Source organism: Peromyscus leucopus, chromosome 10, assembly GCF_004664715.2.
Source record: "Peromyscus leucopus breed LL Stock chromosome 10, UCI_PerLeu_2.1, whole genome shotgun sequence".
In the NCBI taxonomy this organism is placed as follows: domain Eukaryota; kingdom Metazoa; phylum Chordata; class Mammalia; order Rodentia; family Cricetidae; genus Peromyscus; species Peromyscus leucopus.
The window spans coordinates 63,130,576-63,150,457 of record NC_051071.1 but is presented as its reverse complement, the minus strand read 5'-3'; the positions used below and the strand labels follow the sequence as shown (position 1 = coordinate 63,150,457).

Genomic DNA, 19,882 nt, shown 5'->3' with positions numbered 1-19,882 from the left:
TCAGTAGGTATTAAAGTTTTGAAATAGAATATTTAAACTAGATAAATTCTTGTTTATCCTAATACATACATATAGCTGAGTAGAACTGCTTATAAAAATTCATATGTGAAAAACTTAAAATGTAACTAAATGTAATTAAACTTTACTAGAAAATCTGTGCTTCCTGAGCTTGTATTTATATGATCTCTTCACCTAGGAAGTGGGTCAGTCTGAGTGGATCCCCTGTCGCTTTGATGGTGGTCCTTACTGAGTTCTCTTAGTCTTGTCCCTTTGTTTTCTCTTGTAGAGATGACAGTAGTATTTTTGATGGATTGGTGGAAGAAGATGACAAGGACAAAGCAAAAAGGTAGTGAGCCATGAACTAGAAAATAGTGAATAAATGTGTAATGCCTGCATGTGTTCAGATGTGTTAGCAGAGTAGAAAAGTGTAGATGATCAGATACAGTTTATAAATTCAGTTATTTCCTGACCTTTTGAAAGTAAACTGAAATAAGTCATGTCCAAATTGAAGACTGTATTTAACTATTTGTGTAATTAAATTGATTGTTTAAAAACTACATATTTAATTTCTTTTTTCATAGAGTATCTAGAAACAAATCTGAAAAGAAACGTAGAGATCAGTTCAATGTTCTCATTAAAGAGCTGGGATCTATGCTTCCTGGTAATGCTAGAAAGATGGACAAGTCCACTGTTCTGCAGAAGAGCATTGACTTTTTACGCAAACATAAAGGTAAAATACTGACTTTGTAAAATGGGTATGGTTTTTATAACAGACTCTCCCTTAGAACACAATGACTTATATGATGCTTAAGATAAGGGAAAAAAAAGATTTCAAGTATGTTCTTTCTTTCATTCAACAAGCATTTATTTAGTGGTTTCTGTGTTCTAGGTTCTTACGAAGTTAGGATGACTTTCTTGACTCTCAAGCCAGGGATCACAAATGTGTAAACACATTAAAATACAAATGAGTAATATTTGTAAACTATAAGCTCGGGAAACACATTTTACAATTTTTTTTTATCATAAAGGAAAGAATGTTTCAAGGTGTACAAATAGATAATTTTTTAAAACTAAGTCTTAGGTTAAGTAAGTGAAAGTGCTTTACACAGAGGAAAAGTGGGAAAGCAGGACTTTGGTTGTAGCTGAGCATGTGTGTATTGGGAGGCTGTGGGTGTGTCTGAGTTTGGGGTCATTTTAAAAGGTCATTTCAGTGTACGTCTAGGAAAGAAACATGATACCCAAAAATATTTATTGATAGAAGAAAATCATCTTGACTAAATCATTCATGAAAAAAACACTTTTAAAGGGTTTGGTAGTTAGGTAGTGGAGATTTGAACTGTGTAAAAAGTAGAGAAGGATATTTGTTTTTTCAGGAGAGGTAAGACTGCGAACTTCCTAGGAAGACAGGTGCTCACTACTACCTCTGTTTCGTTTCCTGCCACCCTTGCACTCATTGCTGGAGTCTTTTTTGTTGCACTCCTCTCTGAAGTGCTTTCATTCCTGACACTGCCCAGCCATCCCCAGGACAGCAGAAGTGTTTCCTTCTTCCTGACTCTCTGTAGTTACCTGGTGATCCGGATCTGCCCGCTGCTGACTCTTCTCCCATGGCATCGCATTCTGCTTCTGCTGCCCCTTCCTGTCTGGCCTCCCTCCTCTTCCCTTCTCGGCTCTCTCACTGGGATGTTTCTCAAGGCTTATCCTTTGATCTGGTTTTCTCACCCCTCTTTCCTGCGTGTAACTCACTGTGTAACTATAGCTGCTGTGCGTCTGTAGAAAGCCACTAATAAATCTTTGTTTGTAGATGCAGAATTTTCATCCTTGTATTTCTAATTAACTTATAGAGAGCAGCACTTTCCATGCCTCCAAACTCAGTTCCTCTAAAATGGATTCATTTTCATTTTGTCAGGTCAGTTTCTCCTAAACTGGTGCTTCCATTTTTATACCATTTGATTAGGTTCCCAGGGCTCAAACATGAGATCCTTTGGGAATGTTTTCATTTATCTTAGCATCCTATCACACATGCCACATTCTCTTCTGATTCTTTTGTAAATGTTTCAGTCACTTACATTGACCCTTTTTGTAAATAGTGTCCTTGCTGATTAGAGCTCCCTTTGTACACATGGCACACTCACAGAAGTCAGTCCCTTAAACATTGTAGAGCTCAGTAAATGATTGTTGAATGAAATAAAGTGAAAAGCATACATTTCCACCACCTGAAAATAGAACATTAATTTGGGCATTAACTAGGTTTTATTCACAAAATTGAATGTATAATTCTCACAAAAATGAAATGTGTGGTAAATTTCAGGGAAAATTTTTAAGTATTTATTCATCTAACATAGACCTGTATTAACTAAACCTTATTAAATTTGTGTATATAATTGCGTATATAATTGACAACAATTTAAAGAGTATGACTGTATTTCACAGAATTAGTAGCTATACTTTTTAGTTATCTGTCATAGTTCAGTATAGTCATCTGTAACAGCCAAATTTGGTATGTAAATATGATATATTTAAATATCTGATAACAAAACATTAAAACAATATAGTCCATACTTTTTACTATAAAGTGAGGTAGAGTACAGCCTTTCATTGGTCTTTAATTTGTGTGATTGTTGTAGTATTAAAATGGAAAGATAATGTTGAGGCGTGGTGGTGTTTGCCTATAATCCTAGCATTTGGAAGCTAAGGCAGGAGTTGTAAGTTTGAAGCCAGCCTGAAATACATAGTAAGACCTTGTTCTAAAAAGAAAAGAAAACATTGATTAAACAGCAAATAGTTCAGATTTCATTATTTATGATAACATTCGTATAACTAAATCTATTTGCTGTAGCAAAATGAAGACGTAATGTGGTAAATGTGTGTGCCATGCCAGAGACGCCAGAGCTTTGGCAAGCTCCCTATCGTTAGGAACGTTAAGAAGACACTGAGCAAGTCACTCTGCAAGCAATGTCACTGTGAAATTCTGGCCCCCAATCCTCCTTTAGTCTCCTAAGATTAGGAGGAAGCTTTTACCTGGCAAAAATAGGCCCTTTTTGTTGAAAACAGACTGGCTGGCCCCATTGGCACCTTTCCTCTGAGCTGACCCCTTATCTCTACTCAAGATAGTACCATTTGAATGGCAAGGAGAAGACGAGGTAAACATTCTTCACAATGTTTGGAATAATCTTGTTGTAATCTGCTTGCTTTTATTTGCTAATTATGCCAAGTTGGAAACAGACGTAGGCTGATCCATCATAGAGCATATCAAAGCCATACCCTTGCCCTCCAATTAAAATCCCAAAGAAATTGATACTAAATTATCCAGACCAAGTTCTAGAAAATAACATTCCACATTTTCAAACCCTGGCCTCCTGTTAGGTAGAGCAGTAAATACTGCCTGTTCTTATCAATGAGTAGGAAGAGAAGACAGCTTGTAGGTTTTGTGCTCCCCCAGTGGTTAGAGTATGCTGCTAATGTGTCCATCTGTTTACAGAAATCACTGCACAGTCAGATGCTAGTGAAATTCGACAGGACTGGAAACCTACATTCCTTAGTAATGAAGAGTTTACACAATTAATGTTAGAGGTATGTCCAGATTTAATTTTTGAAAGTTTTATTTTTCTAGAATTTTAACAGTGGTTAATTTTAGTATAGTTTTGGCAGTATTAATAATTGAAAAGCCTTAATTCAGTGTAAATGTCATAAGCTCTGTTTATGTATAATTACAATTACAAATACAATCAGTGTATTGATCAAGTATTGTAAGCAGATAATGCCATGTGGGTAGAGTGATCCCAAGTTTTCCTATTTTCATTATTTGAAAAATTGAGACGCTTTTGTATCGTTCAGAAACCTATAGCCCCTGAGTCTTCACCCTGAGACCACCTACCCACTACATTCTGACAAAGCATAGCCTGTGTTATCACAGCAAATGCTACTACTATCAGTGTGTCTGTCTTACTCCAGCTGAACTGCTGTGCCATAATAGCATGGATTGCAGAGCTTGTAAACAGCAGTTTATTTTCTGAAGTCCTGGAGGCAGACAGTCCAGTAAGGAGGCCCCAGTGGGCTTGGTATGTGGTGAGAGCTATTGATTCCAGTTCATGGATGATCTTACTGTGTCATGGCATGAAAGACATGCTATATAGGAGCTCTCAAGAACTCTTCGATGGGGACACTAATTTCATCTTTACCACCTAATCACTTCCTAGCCACTTCCCCCCAGTACAATAAAATGGGAAATTAGGTTTCAATATTAATTTTGTAGGACACAGCATTTAGTCCTACTAGACATCTGCCTAAAATAACCACAAGTTGTAATAAATGATGTATTTTTCAAATGAAAATATGTGTTAAAAAGTAATCATTCTGTAAGTAGAAACTTTTAAAAGGAAGTGAGCAGATGTTCTTGTATTACAGAGTTGCTTTTAAAAATAATTTAGAACAGTTTTTGCTTGTATGTAGAATATAACATCTCCCAGTCAGATATATAATGTACATAAATTTTGGAACATTCATACCTAATAGCTTTACTTTTCTATTCTTTTATCTTTTCCTGCATAGAATTATGAAGTTATCATTTATGCACAGAAACTGTCAGAAATTAGTATCAAGTTTTATGAAACTTAAAATAGCAAACAGGTGGTTTACTTTGTAGGTAACAGTGATAAGAAAAATCATAAAAGTACTAACCCCGGTATTCAAGAGGATATGGCAGAGTGATTAGGGTGGCTCAGGTATTACGGCTAGCCTGGGCAGCATGTGCAGAAATCATAGATGTAAGAAATAAAATTGTTAAAGAATTTATCTGTACCATGTATGTATATATAATACTTACATCTCAGATGGCTTTTTTATACTCACTAGGGCCTGAAACAAGGTAGAACATTTTTCACTAAGAGGATGTATTGTTTATTTGATTATACTTTGGGGTGTAAAAGTTAGTGAACTCTATCTGTGTATTTACCAGAAATTATTAAAATTTGTTAGAGATATGTGTAGCATAAGCATTTAAACTTATACTTTAACTGAAGGGTACTTTTCTTCTGTTAACTCATCCAATTCCCAGACCTACTTTAAGAAGGTGTTTGAAGTGGGAACAGGAGCTGTCTACAACTCTTTTACTGGCTTCTGAGACCCTACTTCTCATACTGGGTCACCTTGCCCAGCTTTAATACATGGGGAGGTGCTTAAGTCTACTGTAACTTGATAGGCCATGTTTTATTGATATTCATAGGCGACCTGCTGTTTCCTGAATGGAGACAGGAGAGGAGGGGATTGGGGGTAATGGGGGGTGGAGGGGAGGATGGCAGAGGAAAGCTGTGGCCAGGATGTAACATAAATAGATGAATTTAAAAAAAAAAAAAAAAAAAAAAAAAAAAAGGTATTGGAGATAAGGAAATCCAGGACCAGAGTTGTCAGGAAAGCTGCCCATGTCACACAGGCTTCTGGGATGTGCAAGGAGGCTGTGCACAATTATGTTCAGTAGCTCTGAAACGATAAATTAGCTCATTTAGTGTACAGTTGACATACAACTCAAGGAACAGTCTTAATTTTACCTTTTGACCTCTTAAAAGAAGTTTGGCATTATACAAAAATATATCTTTAAATATATGTTTGAGAAAGGATACACACAAGCCAGTCTCAATAACAAGAAAGAAAATGACTCATTCATCATTATTTTATAATCCTAGTGCAGTTTTTCATTCAGTAAGATTTTCTGTGTTTGTTATAAACTGCTTGCTTTAATTGGCATGAAAAGTTTCTTATAACTCAAAAATTGTGTATTTTGTTAATAATCTTAATGCACCTGTTTTACTAATAGGCTAAATACCTTTAGTTTTTTCTTCATAATAGGAAGCTTTTATATTAGTTGCCAAAGTACATGTACTTCATACATAGATAAATATCAAAGAAAAATAAACAAAAAATAAACAAAAAAACAGTGATGCTATGACATAAAAACAGAGAAAATATATTAAAAATTTGAAAATGTAAGTTAATTCTTTATGATTGTCCTCAGATTGTAGATTCACATAGCTGAACAATGTTGTATTTACTTTTAATATGTAAAGAATACATTTATTTATTTATTTATTTATTTATTTATTTATTTATTTATTTATTTATATGTCTGTGGTTCTATTTATTTATTTATTTATTTATTTATTTATTTATTTATTTATTTATTTATTTATTTATTTATTTATTTATTTATTTATATGTCTGTGGTTCCATTCTTGCCCCAGCACACATGTGGAGGGCATAGGACAGCTTGTGGAGTTGGCTCTCTCCTTTGACAGGTGGATTATGAAGATCAAACTCAAGTTGCCAGGCCTGGCAGCAAGCACTTTTACCCACTGAGCTGTATTGGTAGCACAAATATTTTAAACTTTGTGTATGTACTGAGTAAATGTATTTCTCAAAAGTAATAGGCCAAGATGAAGGGTATGTATATAGGTGTGTATCTTATATCCTTAATCCAGATGTTTGCACACGTGATTTTACATGCTTCAAGTCTGCCTTTTTCTGATTGAATATGAAAATTTTAATTATAAACTTAGAATTGGATTTGTTGATAAAATAGTCTGATTTTGTTTGGGTAAAGTTTATCTGACGGGCAAGACTGTGATGTAGTTAGTTGTGTTACTTTTAGGTGGTCATGTTGATCAGATTGTAGCAGAGTAGGTCCTCCCTGTTTTCAACTGAGTTTCAGATGTATGTATTATCTTAACATGTTAGTGTTGCTGGTGCAGGAGTTTAGACCATCCACTTAACATGTTAGTGTTGCTGGTGCAGGAGCTTAGACCATCCACTTAACATGTTAGTGTTGCTGGTGCAGGAACTTAGACCATCTACTTAACATGTTAGTGTTGCTGGTGCAGGAACTTAGACCATCTACTTAACATGTTAGTGTTGCTGGTGCAGGAGCTTAGACCATCTACTTAACATGTTAGTGTTGCTGGTGCAGGAGCTTAGACCATCTACTTAACATGTTAGTGTTGCTGGTGCAGGAGTTTTAGATCATTTAGCTGAGCTTGTTCATTTCTGACTATGTCCAGAGTAGTTGAATCTTGTTTACACCCAAAAAGCTAACTAATGTCATAGTTGGAATCTAGGTCTTAATACTTCCTTCTGTTGTCTTTCTCCATTCTTTGAATACAACTGTACTCACTCTCTCACTCTGTTCTCTCTCTCTCTCTCTCTCTCTCTCTCTCTCTCTCTCTCTCTCTCTCTCTCTCTCTCTCAGTTAAAGTTATCTCTGATTGTATACTGTTTTCCCCTTGGCAGCTCATAGTCTTCCTTGTAGTCTACAAGACAAGGGCTTGCAATCTCTGTCAGCTTCATCTTTGCTGAAGATCCACAAGGAACTCCTGTCTTCTTCCCTAGAACTGAAATTGTTATCTTTAACAGACTAAATAATCACTGTTACCAAGAAGATACCCAGATGAAAGACAGTGTTCTAAGTAATGAACAGTTGTCCTTTATTCATACAGTAAGAGGACAGGGATAATTCACAGTTGTCCATCATGACATGGGGACGTTCTCTGCCTTATTCTTCCATAGTTCTCTAATTACCCTTCTCAAGGAAATTTTCTTCCTCTACTCAAAAGATTTTAATGACTTGGCAAACAGTTAAAACTTTTCTCTGCAAGAGGAAAGAGCAGGCTTTAGCTCTAGGAGTGGGCCTAGATGATGAAGCGCTTCATTTCAGTCCATTCTCTGCAGAGAGAAGCCCATACAGTTCCTAGCAGTTCTTCACAGAGTGAACTCACCACCACAGTGAAAGATAACTTGCTTTCAATGCTGACAGTCTTCTCACATGAAAAAGCATAGGTTTGCTTTCTTCACCAATTTGACTGTATTTACAGTAGCAATCAAATAATTAATGATTAAATCATAATGGGTTAATACTGTAAGAGTTGCCTTAAATTCAAGATTTTAAACCCCCTCATTATTCAAAAATAAATTTGAGTTGTTTTGGAAAGTAAGGAACTATTCAAAATGAGTTTTCTCTGGGACCCATATCTCTCCCCTAGTAGGAGAGAGATGGGGAGGGTACCCTTTTCTGTACCTTCAACAGTTAGAGACTGGGGTGTAGCCTTATGGTAGGGCACTTGCCGAACATGCACGAGGCCCTGCATTCACTTCCTAGCACTGCAGACAGCAGTGATAATAATAAATTGGGCATGGTGGCTTACCTGAGTTCAAGGCCAGTGTAAGCTATACAAGCTGTCTCAAAACACTCCACACACCAGCACACACACCAACATAACAACAGCAACAAAAAACAACCCAGTTTGTCGTGGTTTTCTTCCCTCCCAGTCCCTTCCTTTATGTACTGTCCCACTTTCCACTTGTACCAAGTGTGTTCATCTGTGCCCAGACACAAAGATATCTCTCTCTCTCTCTCTCTCTCTCTCTCTCTCTCTCTCTCTCTCTCTCTCTATCTATCTATCTATCTATCTATCTATCTCGCGCGCGCGCGCACAAACACTCACACACTTCCTATTGCAGTTAGTGACCCTTCGAGAGAGCTGTTTAACTGAGTCACTTGAAGCTTCTCCACCAGCTTCTTCTCTCCTTTAACTTACAAGTGGACTTGTTACTACTCTGTGCGTTATTATTCTTTTGGTTTTCAGTGTTCCTTTGGCACGTGAGCCCTTTACAATAATTGTCCTTCCTCCCTTATTTTCTTGTCAGGTTTGTGAATGAGTTATGAGAGCCTCTTCTTGTCAGCTTGTTCTAAATTTGTTGTGACTGACTTGCCTTCCTGTTGATGTTGCTCTTGGAAAAAAAATCACTGAATTGGCTCATTTTCTGGTTCTGTGGCCTATCCGCTGTCACATCCCTCTTCCTTGTCCAGCTTTTCCACACCGGATTCTGCCTTTACTGTTTCTCTGGCTCTTTTCTTTCTCTTCATACTTACATTTCAGTGATTCTTCCAAGCTTTGTCTTCAGCCCCTTTCTTTATTGAAGGTCTTAGCATTTCAGTGGCCACTACTGTTCCTGCGGTTGTCAAATGAAAGCACACTGGATCTTGTGTCTAACGTCTGTCCTGAAGATGTTTGTAATCTTTAGCACTCGGTTGATCCTTCTCTTTTCCTATTGCTGCTAATTTCATTCAGTGTCATTAAGTTCTTGATTATCCCAAGGCATGTTTCTTGACCCAATTTGTTTTATATATTTTTTCCAGACTGCAAGTATTGAAGCACAGCCCCTGCCCCAATATAAAACCTTCTGTTGGCTTCCTTTTATGTATAGAATAAAGATGCCTTTACCAAGAGTTTGGGCTTTACATGATTATGCCTCAGCTTAGTTTGGGGAGGCTTAATTTGTTCTTCTCCCTTCGTTCTGTTCCTCTCATTATATTCCTGTACTTCAGGCTCACACCTCTCTGTGTGTACTTTATGAGATGTGACCAACTCCAGATAAGCCGTACTGTACTACATAGTTTATCATATAGTGTATGTATGCAGCTGTAAAGGCAGAACATTGATTTCTTACCTTTAAAAACCTGTTTCCAATAGCTAGCCAAAGTGATGTTTTTCCCTCAGACACATCTAAAGATACACGAAAATTAGTATACTAAGGTACTGATAGCAAAATAGCTGCCATTTTGACTGTACTCTAAACACTTCTACAATAAGTCCATCATTTTTCCTGTTTCTCTCCAGTAAAATACTATTTTTCTTTTCCCTTAACTGACCATTATGTTTAATTTCAGGCTCTTGATGGTTTTTTTTTAGCGATCATGACAGATGGAAGTATAATATATGTATCTGAGAGTGTAACTTCATTACTTGAACATTTACCAGTAAGTATAAAAACCCTATAATCTCTTTATTACTTGATGTCTGCATTAACTATTAGAATGCACTAGGAAGTAGACCTTTCGAGTGAGATTTGAACAGTGGTTGAGGGTTGGGATGAAAGAAAACTCTAGGTTTGTCTTTGCAAGAGCATTGCTGTGTTTTCTCAGACCAGTCCTAAGGCCTTCATCCACAGTACACAGTACTTCAGCCTCTGGTGTTCTTCACTTTGCATTCTGATGCTAACTTTGCAATGTTTTCCTTTTAGCCTGATGAAAATATTGTACCAAACAAAAACTTCCAACCAAATTTCTACTGAGACACTTATTGCTATGAGGAGAACTCATAAATAATTTTCTTAAAAGAGTGACTTATAAAAACTGAAACTAGTAGGTGCAGAATTTGTATGCAGTGTGAGTTGGATGGACTAGTACTCTAATAATGGTCATATTCCACTTTCAACTGTGTCATCAGAAAGGTGCACTGGGCTGAGATGCACGCGGTGTTCTTTAGGTTGCAGTAGAGGGGTGGAAGAAGGACAGATGCACAAACATGTCCAGTGAATGTGGGGTCCTGGAGGGTTCTGCTACTGCTGCCCCCGTAGCTCGGGCCTCAGGGTGTTTCTTGGGTGCACTATAAGGGGAGGGGCTAGCTAGTCTTGATTGATCTCAGTAGTAGCGCTGTCAGTCTCAGGCTGTAAACATCCAGGAGGAGGAAGATGAAGTTGCTCGTCTTTGTAGACGCCAAGGAAAACTTTGCCATTCCTCTTGAGTTTGGCCCATAAGAGTGAAAGATTTGCCAGTTTCCCACAGGCCAGTTGCTCATGGAGTCCTGTACCGGCCATGCCCATGTCAAAATACACATTTACTTAGGGTTTCACTCACTGAGGGCTTCCTCTCTTTCCTCAACAGTGGAAAAAAGTAAAGAATTAAAGTCCATTGAATAATTTTGATTGACATGCTGAATACCTAAATTGTGTGTTTGCTTTTTTACTCAACCTGTATTTATTGAACGTCCATTCTGTATTGAACCCTAGACTAAGTGCTACCTACAGTTAAGGTTTTTGAAATGTATTTGAAAATTTTATATAATATGTATTTAAGATGAGTTTGTGGTATAAAATTTCTAATATTTTTAAATTACTCTTGAAATGCTCATGGTTTAAAATTTTACAACAATGCAGTGTAAACCATTCTGTAAATATTTCTTTTTTAAAAACAAAACAAAACAGCCTTTTCCTCCCCTCTGGTTTCTCTGCTACCTAATCCTTGTCTGGAAAAAGGACTGCACACGTGAAAATGCCAGACTATACAGGGGCAGCTCTTCACTGAACGTCAGGCAGTGAGCATTGAGCTCGTTTTTAAATGTTTATTATTTTTAATTTTTATTGATGTGTATGTGAGTCTGTGCCTGTGTGTTTCTATGCCATTTGCCTATGGGTGCCCACAGAGGCAGAAGGTGATGGATTCCAGGTGCAGAGCAATGAGTGCTCTTAACTGCTGAGCCATCTCTCTGGCCCTGTATACTAGTTTCTACCAGTGCCTTGACTTTACTGATTTTCTTCTGAAAAGACAAATAAAGCCTAAATCTAAAAAGTGATTTGAAAGTGAACATGAGAGAGCAGTAACGTGTGAGTCAATTGGCATGGGCCGAGAGAAGACCAGATCAAGTAGATATTCTGGGTGACCCCCTTGAAAATATTATTTGCTCTTAAACACTGAGCCAAAATGTTTAGAATTTGCTAACTTAACAAAACATTACTCTCCACCAACCAGTGGGCTAAGGATGCTATCAGATAATATCTGAGGTCTATAGTTGAGATTTTTCTGCCTGGCTAGCCCATGTCTAATGTTTCATCCAATTTTTTTAAATTAAAATATAACTACATCCACCAGTGTATTTTTTTTAATGCCTTGATTTACAGATTTCTTTGTTCTATTACCATAAAACTATGAAACAGCTTCCATGTTGGAATAGCAGAACTTGGGATAAATTAATCTATATTCCAGGGCCACCATGCTCACTTCAATTTGGCTTCAGAATACATACCATTTTTCTCCCTTGGGGGGAATTTGCATAGTAAGAAAACCTGGAGCGCTGGAGCAGGAGAGCTGGGAACCTGAGATGTGTTCATTGGTAGGTCACTTGCCTAGCACACGCCTAGCCCTGTGTTTCTCCCGCAGTTCTTCAAAAGCAACGGCAATGAAGAACAGTAACAAAAGAACAGGGCAACCCAAGGATGAGTCCTTCCATTCATTTGTGCCACTTTCTCATTTACTGCTTTTGGCCAGGCCCTCTGGACTCCATGCAGAATTAAAGGCCTTCTCTTTTGTTAACTGTGTGCATCCTACCACTCGAAATTAGCTGTTATACTGTTACTTATAAAATAAATAATTATTTATTTTACAGTTAAGGGTAATTGTAGGATGCTAAAGCCAGCAATTTTTATCTCTTTATTCATAAGAATACTGGTTGGTTTTTCAGAGCCACTCAGTAATTATTTATTGAGTGAATAAAAATGAATTAAGTAGTCGGCCATCTTAATGACTCCTTTTAAAATGTTTCCTAGGGCTCTGAGAAATGGCTAATTAGTTAAAAGCACTCGACTGTTCTTGCAGAGGACCTGGGTTTAGTTCCCAGAATTCATACCAGGCAGCTCACAGTTCTAGGGGATCTGGCAGTGCGCACACATGGCACTCATACATATACTTAGACACACATACATACCCATTAAATAAATAATAAGTAAAACTTAAAAATACTCTCCTGTGGAGAAGAGGGTATCAGATTCCCTGGAATTGGAGTTATAGACAGTTGTGAGCTGCCATGTGGGCACTGGGGATTGAACCTGGGTCCTCTGGAAGAATAACCAGTGCTCTTAACCCCTGAGCTGTCTCTGATCCACTGCCGGTGGATCTTTGCTGTGGGATAGTTTAATGACGTTTTGAAATCCACAGCCTGACCGAGCTAATTGATACGAAGTATTTGATCTTTAAAACCCCTCAGTACAAACTTCACTTTGCCATTCCCTCCTCTGTTTATTTTAAGTTTGTATTTTAGAACCTCTTTTAGATTTACAGAGAAAGACAACAGGAATATCTTTCTCATGAAAATAGTTGAGGGGATGAAAGAATTCAGAGAGCTAGTAATTTCTTCTCTTCCATTTGAGTTGTGCTTGATAACTGAGTGGGCATGATGGACGTGTCCACAGAATGGACATCATGTGGGTCATCTTTTTTATGTAAAAATGTGACAACTTTGAGAGTTGTGACTAGTGGAACATGAAGAACAGTGATGAATGGAAAGCTGGCACCGTGGCTTGAAGGGGAGGAGGGAGTGTCGCTTGTGATTATATTCTTGTCGCTTCATCTGTGGTCGATGAGTAGGACACAGCTGATGAGTTTATAGATGGAAAACCAGGGAAATAAGTGGAATTGTGATGCAATGAAATGACACTAGAAAACAAAACTAATTCTTAAAATTTACATTTTAGTGCTTAGTTCAAATTCATTTTTTTTATCAAGACTACTTTTTGCATTCTGATCAGTGCTTAAGTTTTATACTTGGTCAGTGAAAGACTGGTTTCTAGCATTTTGTTATTCATGCCTGAAATTTTCATCCTTCTTTTAGCATTAATGGCTTTTTAATCTTCCAGAAGAATTCCTCATTAAAATACAGAAGTGGTTTTGGTTGTGGCTGACCCTTAAGCTATTATTAAATGACTCCTTGGTGCCAAATCATTTTTTTGTACTAATAAGTTGTGTGTAAGGCACAGAGTTTACTATACCTTGATTGTCAAGGAAGAGAATAAAGGTATAAAAGGGCCTTTTTAACATCATGGGGCAACCAGACATGGATGTTAAAAGAACTACCTCCTTCTGGACATAAATATGAGCCATAAGTTCTAAAGAAATTTGTATGTGATTTTGGATATGCTGTTTTGAAGGAAGTAACTTTTTTAAAAAAAAATTTAAGTTTTATTTAAAATATAAATGCATCATTTCTGCCTTCCCTTTCCTCCCTTCAATCCCTCCTGTGTACCCACTTACTCCATTTCAAATTGATGACTTCTTTTTCTTTATTATTGTTACACACGTACTGCAACATACATATAAATACATAAATGCACCTTGGTGTTGCTCACATGTGTATGATGTTAGGACTGACCGTTTTGTATTGAATACTAGTTACTGGGCTCATAACTGTGAAAGACTAGTCCTCACTCCCTCAGCAGTCATTCCTAGCTTACAGTTTTTTGTTTCGAGCTCTATGAGATCCCCGTCCACATGAGCATGTCTGTTGGTGTTGTCATTGTACAGATCTCGTTTAGGTAGCCGTAATGCTGAGGTGTCATGGAGACAGCCTTCTTGTCATTTCTAGGACATACAATCTCACAGCAGACTTCCTGGTCCTCTAGATCTTCAAATCTTTCTGCTTTCAGGTGTTCTTTGACTAGAAACAATTATATATAGGTCAGGTAAATTTCCATGTCTATTTTTTTAGTAACTCCTTCTGAAAGACAATCCATTCTTAACATAGATATAAATATGTAAGTACACGATGATAGTTCTTAATATTATAAAATCTGAAGTCACAAATGCAAAGAACTGTTAAAGCTGATTAATGTCACTATTACCAGATACAATTTAAAACTAATAATAACAAATGATGAAGGTGCAGGGGTTGTGTTGTAGATATATCTGTTAGAGTTGGACACACCACAATGAATTGTTCTCTGCATTTTGACCTTTTTTTTTTTTTTTTTTTAATAGTCTTTGTCTTCTGCAAAGAAATACTTTTTTGATGAGGGGTGAAAGCAACACGTATCTGTGTGTAGAAGGAGAAGCTTAAGAATGCAGTAAGAGTTATGGTAGTCTAGTACAGTGGTTGTAGTAGGTTTTTCTGTAAGATCTGTGGCCTCACTAGCTAGGTGGACTTGCTTAGGTTTCTAGTACCAGGCATACTTTCTTGAAGGAAGTAATTTGAATTGGACTTTGAAAGATACAAGATGTGGAGTTTACCAAAGCTGTTCCACTTCTTGGAGTAGGGAAGACTTTGATCATTAGAGAAAAGCCAGACGACATTGTGTGGCTGTATGGGGAGTAGTAAATCATCCCTCCCTTTCCCCGTGACTTGCTTTTTCTCTTCCTGTTTTGTTTGAAGCAGTGGAGCTATTCAGATACAATCTCGATAGCTATATAAAATACAGACAAAATGAAAGTGCAGCCGCTTGGCCGCCACAGCCCCGCTACTTGCTTGCGCTGCCTCCCACAGGTCCCTGAGCTCTCACTACCCTGTTTCTAGAGTTAACGGTTTAGAAAGTGAGAAATCCAATAGGAGGGGCTGGATTCAGTAGACAGTGAAGTGGCTGAGGTTTCACTGTCATTGGTACTCATAGGAGCTGTCCTATTCATCTTTGAGTCCACAGCATCACCTGTTCAGAGATAGGAGCTGTCCTGTCTCTGTTAGCTGTTCCTAACATTGGTCAGACTGCTGTTGATTATTGAATAATGACTAAAGTCATATTAGCAAGCAGGAAGAATTAGAATATTTTACTTGCTGGCCATCCATTTTAGGCAAGGCTTTTGACAATGTGATATAAAATAAATGCCTGGAAAAGATGGAATAAAATTAAAGGACATGTTTGACTATTGCAATGATAGTAGTGTCAGATCTCTTCATTTAGCTTGTCACTGTTTCTGTGTACTCATGTATAACTACTTAACAGATGTTTGAATAAATTACAAGGCTGTGTCTTAGAGCCAGTAATTTTCTTAACTTTCTCAGTCCCGTTGTATTTTATAATGTTCAAATTTGATGAAACTAAAGTTTTCGAATAAGGTATCTGGCTTTTAGGATCACATTGATTATGGATCTGATGACTCTGGTATGTTAGCCTTCTCTAGCTTCTCAGTCTCATTTTTTAGTATGGAGTTTCTAGCTTGACATTATTGGTTTTAATGGATAATTGAATATTAATCCTGTGCACCTTTGTTATTTAATATCTATTAGATGTGTTAGAGATAAGTGCCTCTCAAAGCATTTTTATATAATTTTATTTATTTTTATTTTTTAGTCTGATCTTGTGGATCAAAGTATATTTAATTTTATCCCAGAGGGAGAACATTCAGAAGTTTATAAGATACTCTCTACTCATCTGCTGGAAAGTGATTCATTAACCCCTGAGTATTTAAAATGTAAGTAGACCCTCCTAAACAAAGACCTTGTATTTGACAGCATTGTCCTTTACTTCTGTAAGTTTATGAAAAACACAATGTGTTTAACTAAATTAGTAGCACTATTTCATGAACTATTAAATTAAGTTATTTTAAAATGTTGATTGATATATATATATATATATATATATATAACTAAAAGAATTACGTGCATTTTAAGATACCAAATCTATTCCATTGTATATTGAAGTCTCGTCTTTTTTGATGTAAGAAATTGATCACAATTATGCAACAAACTGTAATGTATAAAAAGATGGAAATCAGCTACGTGTTTTTTTAATGAAATATTAAAGTATTGATTAAAATAAACTTTGCTGGATATGTTTAATATAATTTTTAAATTGCTAAAGATAGTGAAAAATAGTTCCTGTCATAAAGTAGCACAAGATAGTTTGGTGTAGTGAGACATTTCTGTAGAGTGCCTGGGCAAGCAGTTGACTGGCGCTTTCTCTGCCTTCCTTCTTGGTGTGCTGGTTACCCTCACACAGTGCACCCATGGACTAGACCCTGATAAGGGACAGGTTTATATGGGCTCATGGTTTAGAGATGTCTAACATGCTGGGGAGGACCTGGTGGAGCACAGCTGTTGACTGCACGACAGCTAGGAAGCAGAGGGAGGGAGAGAGGGAGAGGGAGGGCTCAGACAGCAGCCCCTGCCTGCTCCTCTAGGCTTCTTCCCTCCTCCTGCAGTCTGTAGAGCCTCTCACAGTAGCGCTACCAGCTGTGGACCTTTGTGCCAACAGTTCATATGCAAACCTTAATAGCTGCCCTGAGTAAAATTAAGAATGTGGGTATGCAGATACAACGGTGTGAAGTACTTGCCTGTAATGCACATGACCCTGAGCTCAATTACCAAAAGTGTGTGTATGTGTCTAAATTTAGTACATTATTGTATTTGTGTAGCTATTAGAGACCTTCTTTAATCATTTTTATGATTAGTTTTAAATTTTATCTGGTAATAGTGACATTAATCAACTTTAAAAGATCTTAGTATTTCTGTCTTCAGATTCTATAATATTAAGAACTAACATGTGTATAGTTATGTACATATTTATATCCATGTTAAGAATGGATTGTCTTTCAGAAGGATTTATAAAAAGATAGAAGTGGAAATTTACTTGGAGCCTATATGTAATTGTTTATAATCAGATTTGCATTACACTGGTCATTAGACTATTTTAATGTGGCACTTAGAAGGAACATTTGGGCTAGACTTAATCTAGAAATGAATTATATGGCTTTAAGCAGTATTTGAAGTCACAGGACAAAAGGTGTTCCTTGAGGCAAATGCATAACAAAAGGAGAGAAGTAGAAAGTTGGCACTCGGAGGTGCCAGCAGAAGGACAGGGAGAAGGAGGCAGTTTCAGGGACCCTCGGAAGAGAGGACTGCTCAGAAAAGTGCATAAAAGCTTCTGCCATGATAGACCCCCTGCTCTCAAGATCAGAGAAGTCTTAACTTCTGGCTTGCTGAGGGCCTTCTAAAGAGCTGGTACACAGGCAGAGTTTTTTCCCAAGAGTCTGTGAGTTACAATGCAAGATACTTTGCTTGGAAAATGTAGTAGGCTATTTTAGCAGTAATGACTATAAATGAATACATGTGATAGGATGTTTGTAAAGAAGAGGCAGAATTATAAAGAACCTAGTATTTCAATCTATGGAGTTTAAATTTTATTCTTTACACAATAGAGAACTAGTGAAGGCCTTTTGGGTGGTGTGTAGTTGGAGTGGGGAAAAATCAAGGTAGAGAATTTTGCAAAGGACCAAACTAGGGACAAAAAAGGGGAAGTGTATAATTCGCTGTAGAAGTAGGATGGAGAAGAACCATGATTGATAAGTTGATAAATCCAGTACAACTAAATCTGGGATGGTCATGGAAAGATAATGATAACTGGAATTTGAACCTGTTGAGTTAAGTGGTAAAGCCAGATGCAGAAGAGTGTAAATGTGATGATGCATTGAGCAAAGGAAGAAGGTGTTACACATTGATGAACAAGACTGTCTTACATAGAATGTAGAGTTGGTCAGAAAGATAGCAGAGTTAAGGAGCCTCCCAAGTTCAGTCGGTGACTGTAGAAAAGGTTATTAAAGGTCAAGCTCAAACAGTCTTTGTGAAAGTATCTAGTGTCAGCAGAGTACAGTAATTAGGAAGGTGAGTTTGTGCTGTGGGGATGAGAAAGAACAAGTTTTAAGACGAGCTGGAAAGAATGAGAAACACCATTTGAGGTTAACAATACCAGTGTCAGTGATGTTTGGGAGAGCCATTGCTCTGGAGGTGTGAGGAAGTTAGAGAAATGAATACATGGAAACTGGCGTGCATTTGAATGAGTTCTCTGCTGCTATAAATAGATTAACATGAAAAATACTTTATTGAAGCTGGGCGTTGGTGGCGCACGCCTTTAATCCCAGCACTCGGGAGGCAGAGCCAGGCGGATCTCTGTGAGTACGAGGCCAGCCTGGGCTACCAAGTGAGTTCCAGGAAAGGCGCAAAGCTACACAGAGAAACCCTGTCTCGAAAAACCAAAAAAAAAAAAAAAAATACTTTATTGAAAAGATTGAAGACGTGATCAGATTTAAAATTGTAGGAAGTAAGGAACCAAAGAAAATTTGCAGTTGCTAAAGGGATGAATACCAAGTGGCAAGCAAGGCTCTGGTCCTACAGAAGACAAGAAAGACTTGAAGTAGAGATGGGAACAGTAAGCCTAGCATTTGAACACTTGGGAGCCTGAAGCAAGGGACAGATTCTAGGCCAGACTGTGTTACTGGGTGAAACCCTGCCAAAAAGCAACAGCAACAGGAAAGAAGAGAAGGCATTGGCTTTCAGTAAAGGGGGAAGCACTAGCTGTAATGGAGAGCAGAATCTCCGTGAACTTAGGGAGGAGTGGGACGGAAGAGCAGATGAAAACGGAGGAAGTCGCTGTTGGCTGTGCTGGCTGCAGTTGTCTTCTGCGTGTGCTTGACGTGATGCACTGAACATGACCTGGAGCGCTTTTGTTGGAGAAAATGATTGTGAACTTACCCAACTTTTATCACTTATTTCAGCAAAAAATCAGTTAGAATTCTGTTGTCACATGCTTCGAGGAACAATAGACCCAAAGGAGCCATCCACCTATGAATATGTGAGATTTATAGGAAATTTTAAATCTTTAAACAGTGGTAAGTTAAAATACTTCTTTTACAATGTATTTTAACTGGCTGTTTTTATTTTGCTAAGCTCTTAGACGCTTACAAGTCTATGTTACTAGATTAACCAGTGATACATGTCTCCTTGCTTTTTTAGTATCAACTTCAGCACACAATGGTTTTGAAGGAACCATACAGCGCACACACAGGCCTTCTTACGAAGATAGAGTTTGTTTCGTAGCTACTGTCAGGTTAGCTACACCTCAGTTCATCAAGGTATGCTTCTCATTTAATCATGCCAGTGCATTCTAGTGCATGGAGTGAGAGTTGTTCTTAGGAGATGTTTGTTGTCTTCAGAAGGCTGAACCGTCTGCCAACATTGAAAAGTAATGGCTAAGGAGTTATTAAATATGCATGAACTTTTTATTTTAACACAGTGAAGGATACAAGCACTCATTAAATAGTGTGTCACTTTTTTTAGTGTATTCTTTGCAGGTATCCCATGGTAGTATATTACCATTGTCCTGCTTTTATACAGAATTTAGTGTGTGTAGTTCACTATCATCCTTAAAGAAGAAAGTCAACAAAGCAAAACAAAAAACCATCTAGGTAGTTTTTAAAAGAATGTGGCATCCAGCATTGGTGGCACAAGCTTTTAATCCCAGCACTTGGGAGGCAGAGGCAGGCAGATGTCTGTGAGTTCAAGGCCAACCTGTTCTACAGAGTAAG

The 19,882-nt window shown here is 37.5% G+C and overlaps 1 protein-coding gene across 9 annotated transcripts in view; it reads left to right on the top strand.

Annotated features, from left to right (window-relative positions):
* The window catches only part of Clock (clock circadian regulator), an 84,834-nt gene that overhangs the window by 39,394 nt on the left and 25,558 nt on the right, over window positions 1-19,882 (top strand). For 6 of the 9 annotated variants that reach the window (XM_028856966.2, XM_028856884.2, XM_028857254.2 and 3 more), the window contains 7 exons: window positions 287-346; window positions 582-730; window positions 3,479-3,570; window positions 9,713-9,802; window positions 15,874-15,994; window positions 19,073-19,186; window positions 19,311-19,429. In XM_028856966.2, the coding sequence (XP_028712799.1) occupies window positions 287-346; window positions 582-730; window positions 3,479-3,570; window positions 9,713-9,802; window positions 15,874-15,994; window positions 19,073-19,186; window positions 19,311-19,429 (745 nt within the window). Of the gene's footprint in view, window positions 1-286; window positions 347-581; window positions 731-3,478; window positions 3,571-9,712; window positions 9,803-15,873; window positions 15,995-19,072; window positions 19,187-19,310; window positions 19,430-19,882 lie in introns of those variants that run through there. The other 3 variants (XM_028857319.2, XM_037209110.1, XM_028857397.2) reach the window with 3 other exon arrangements.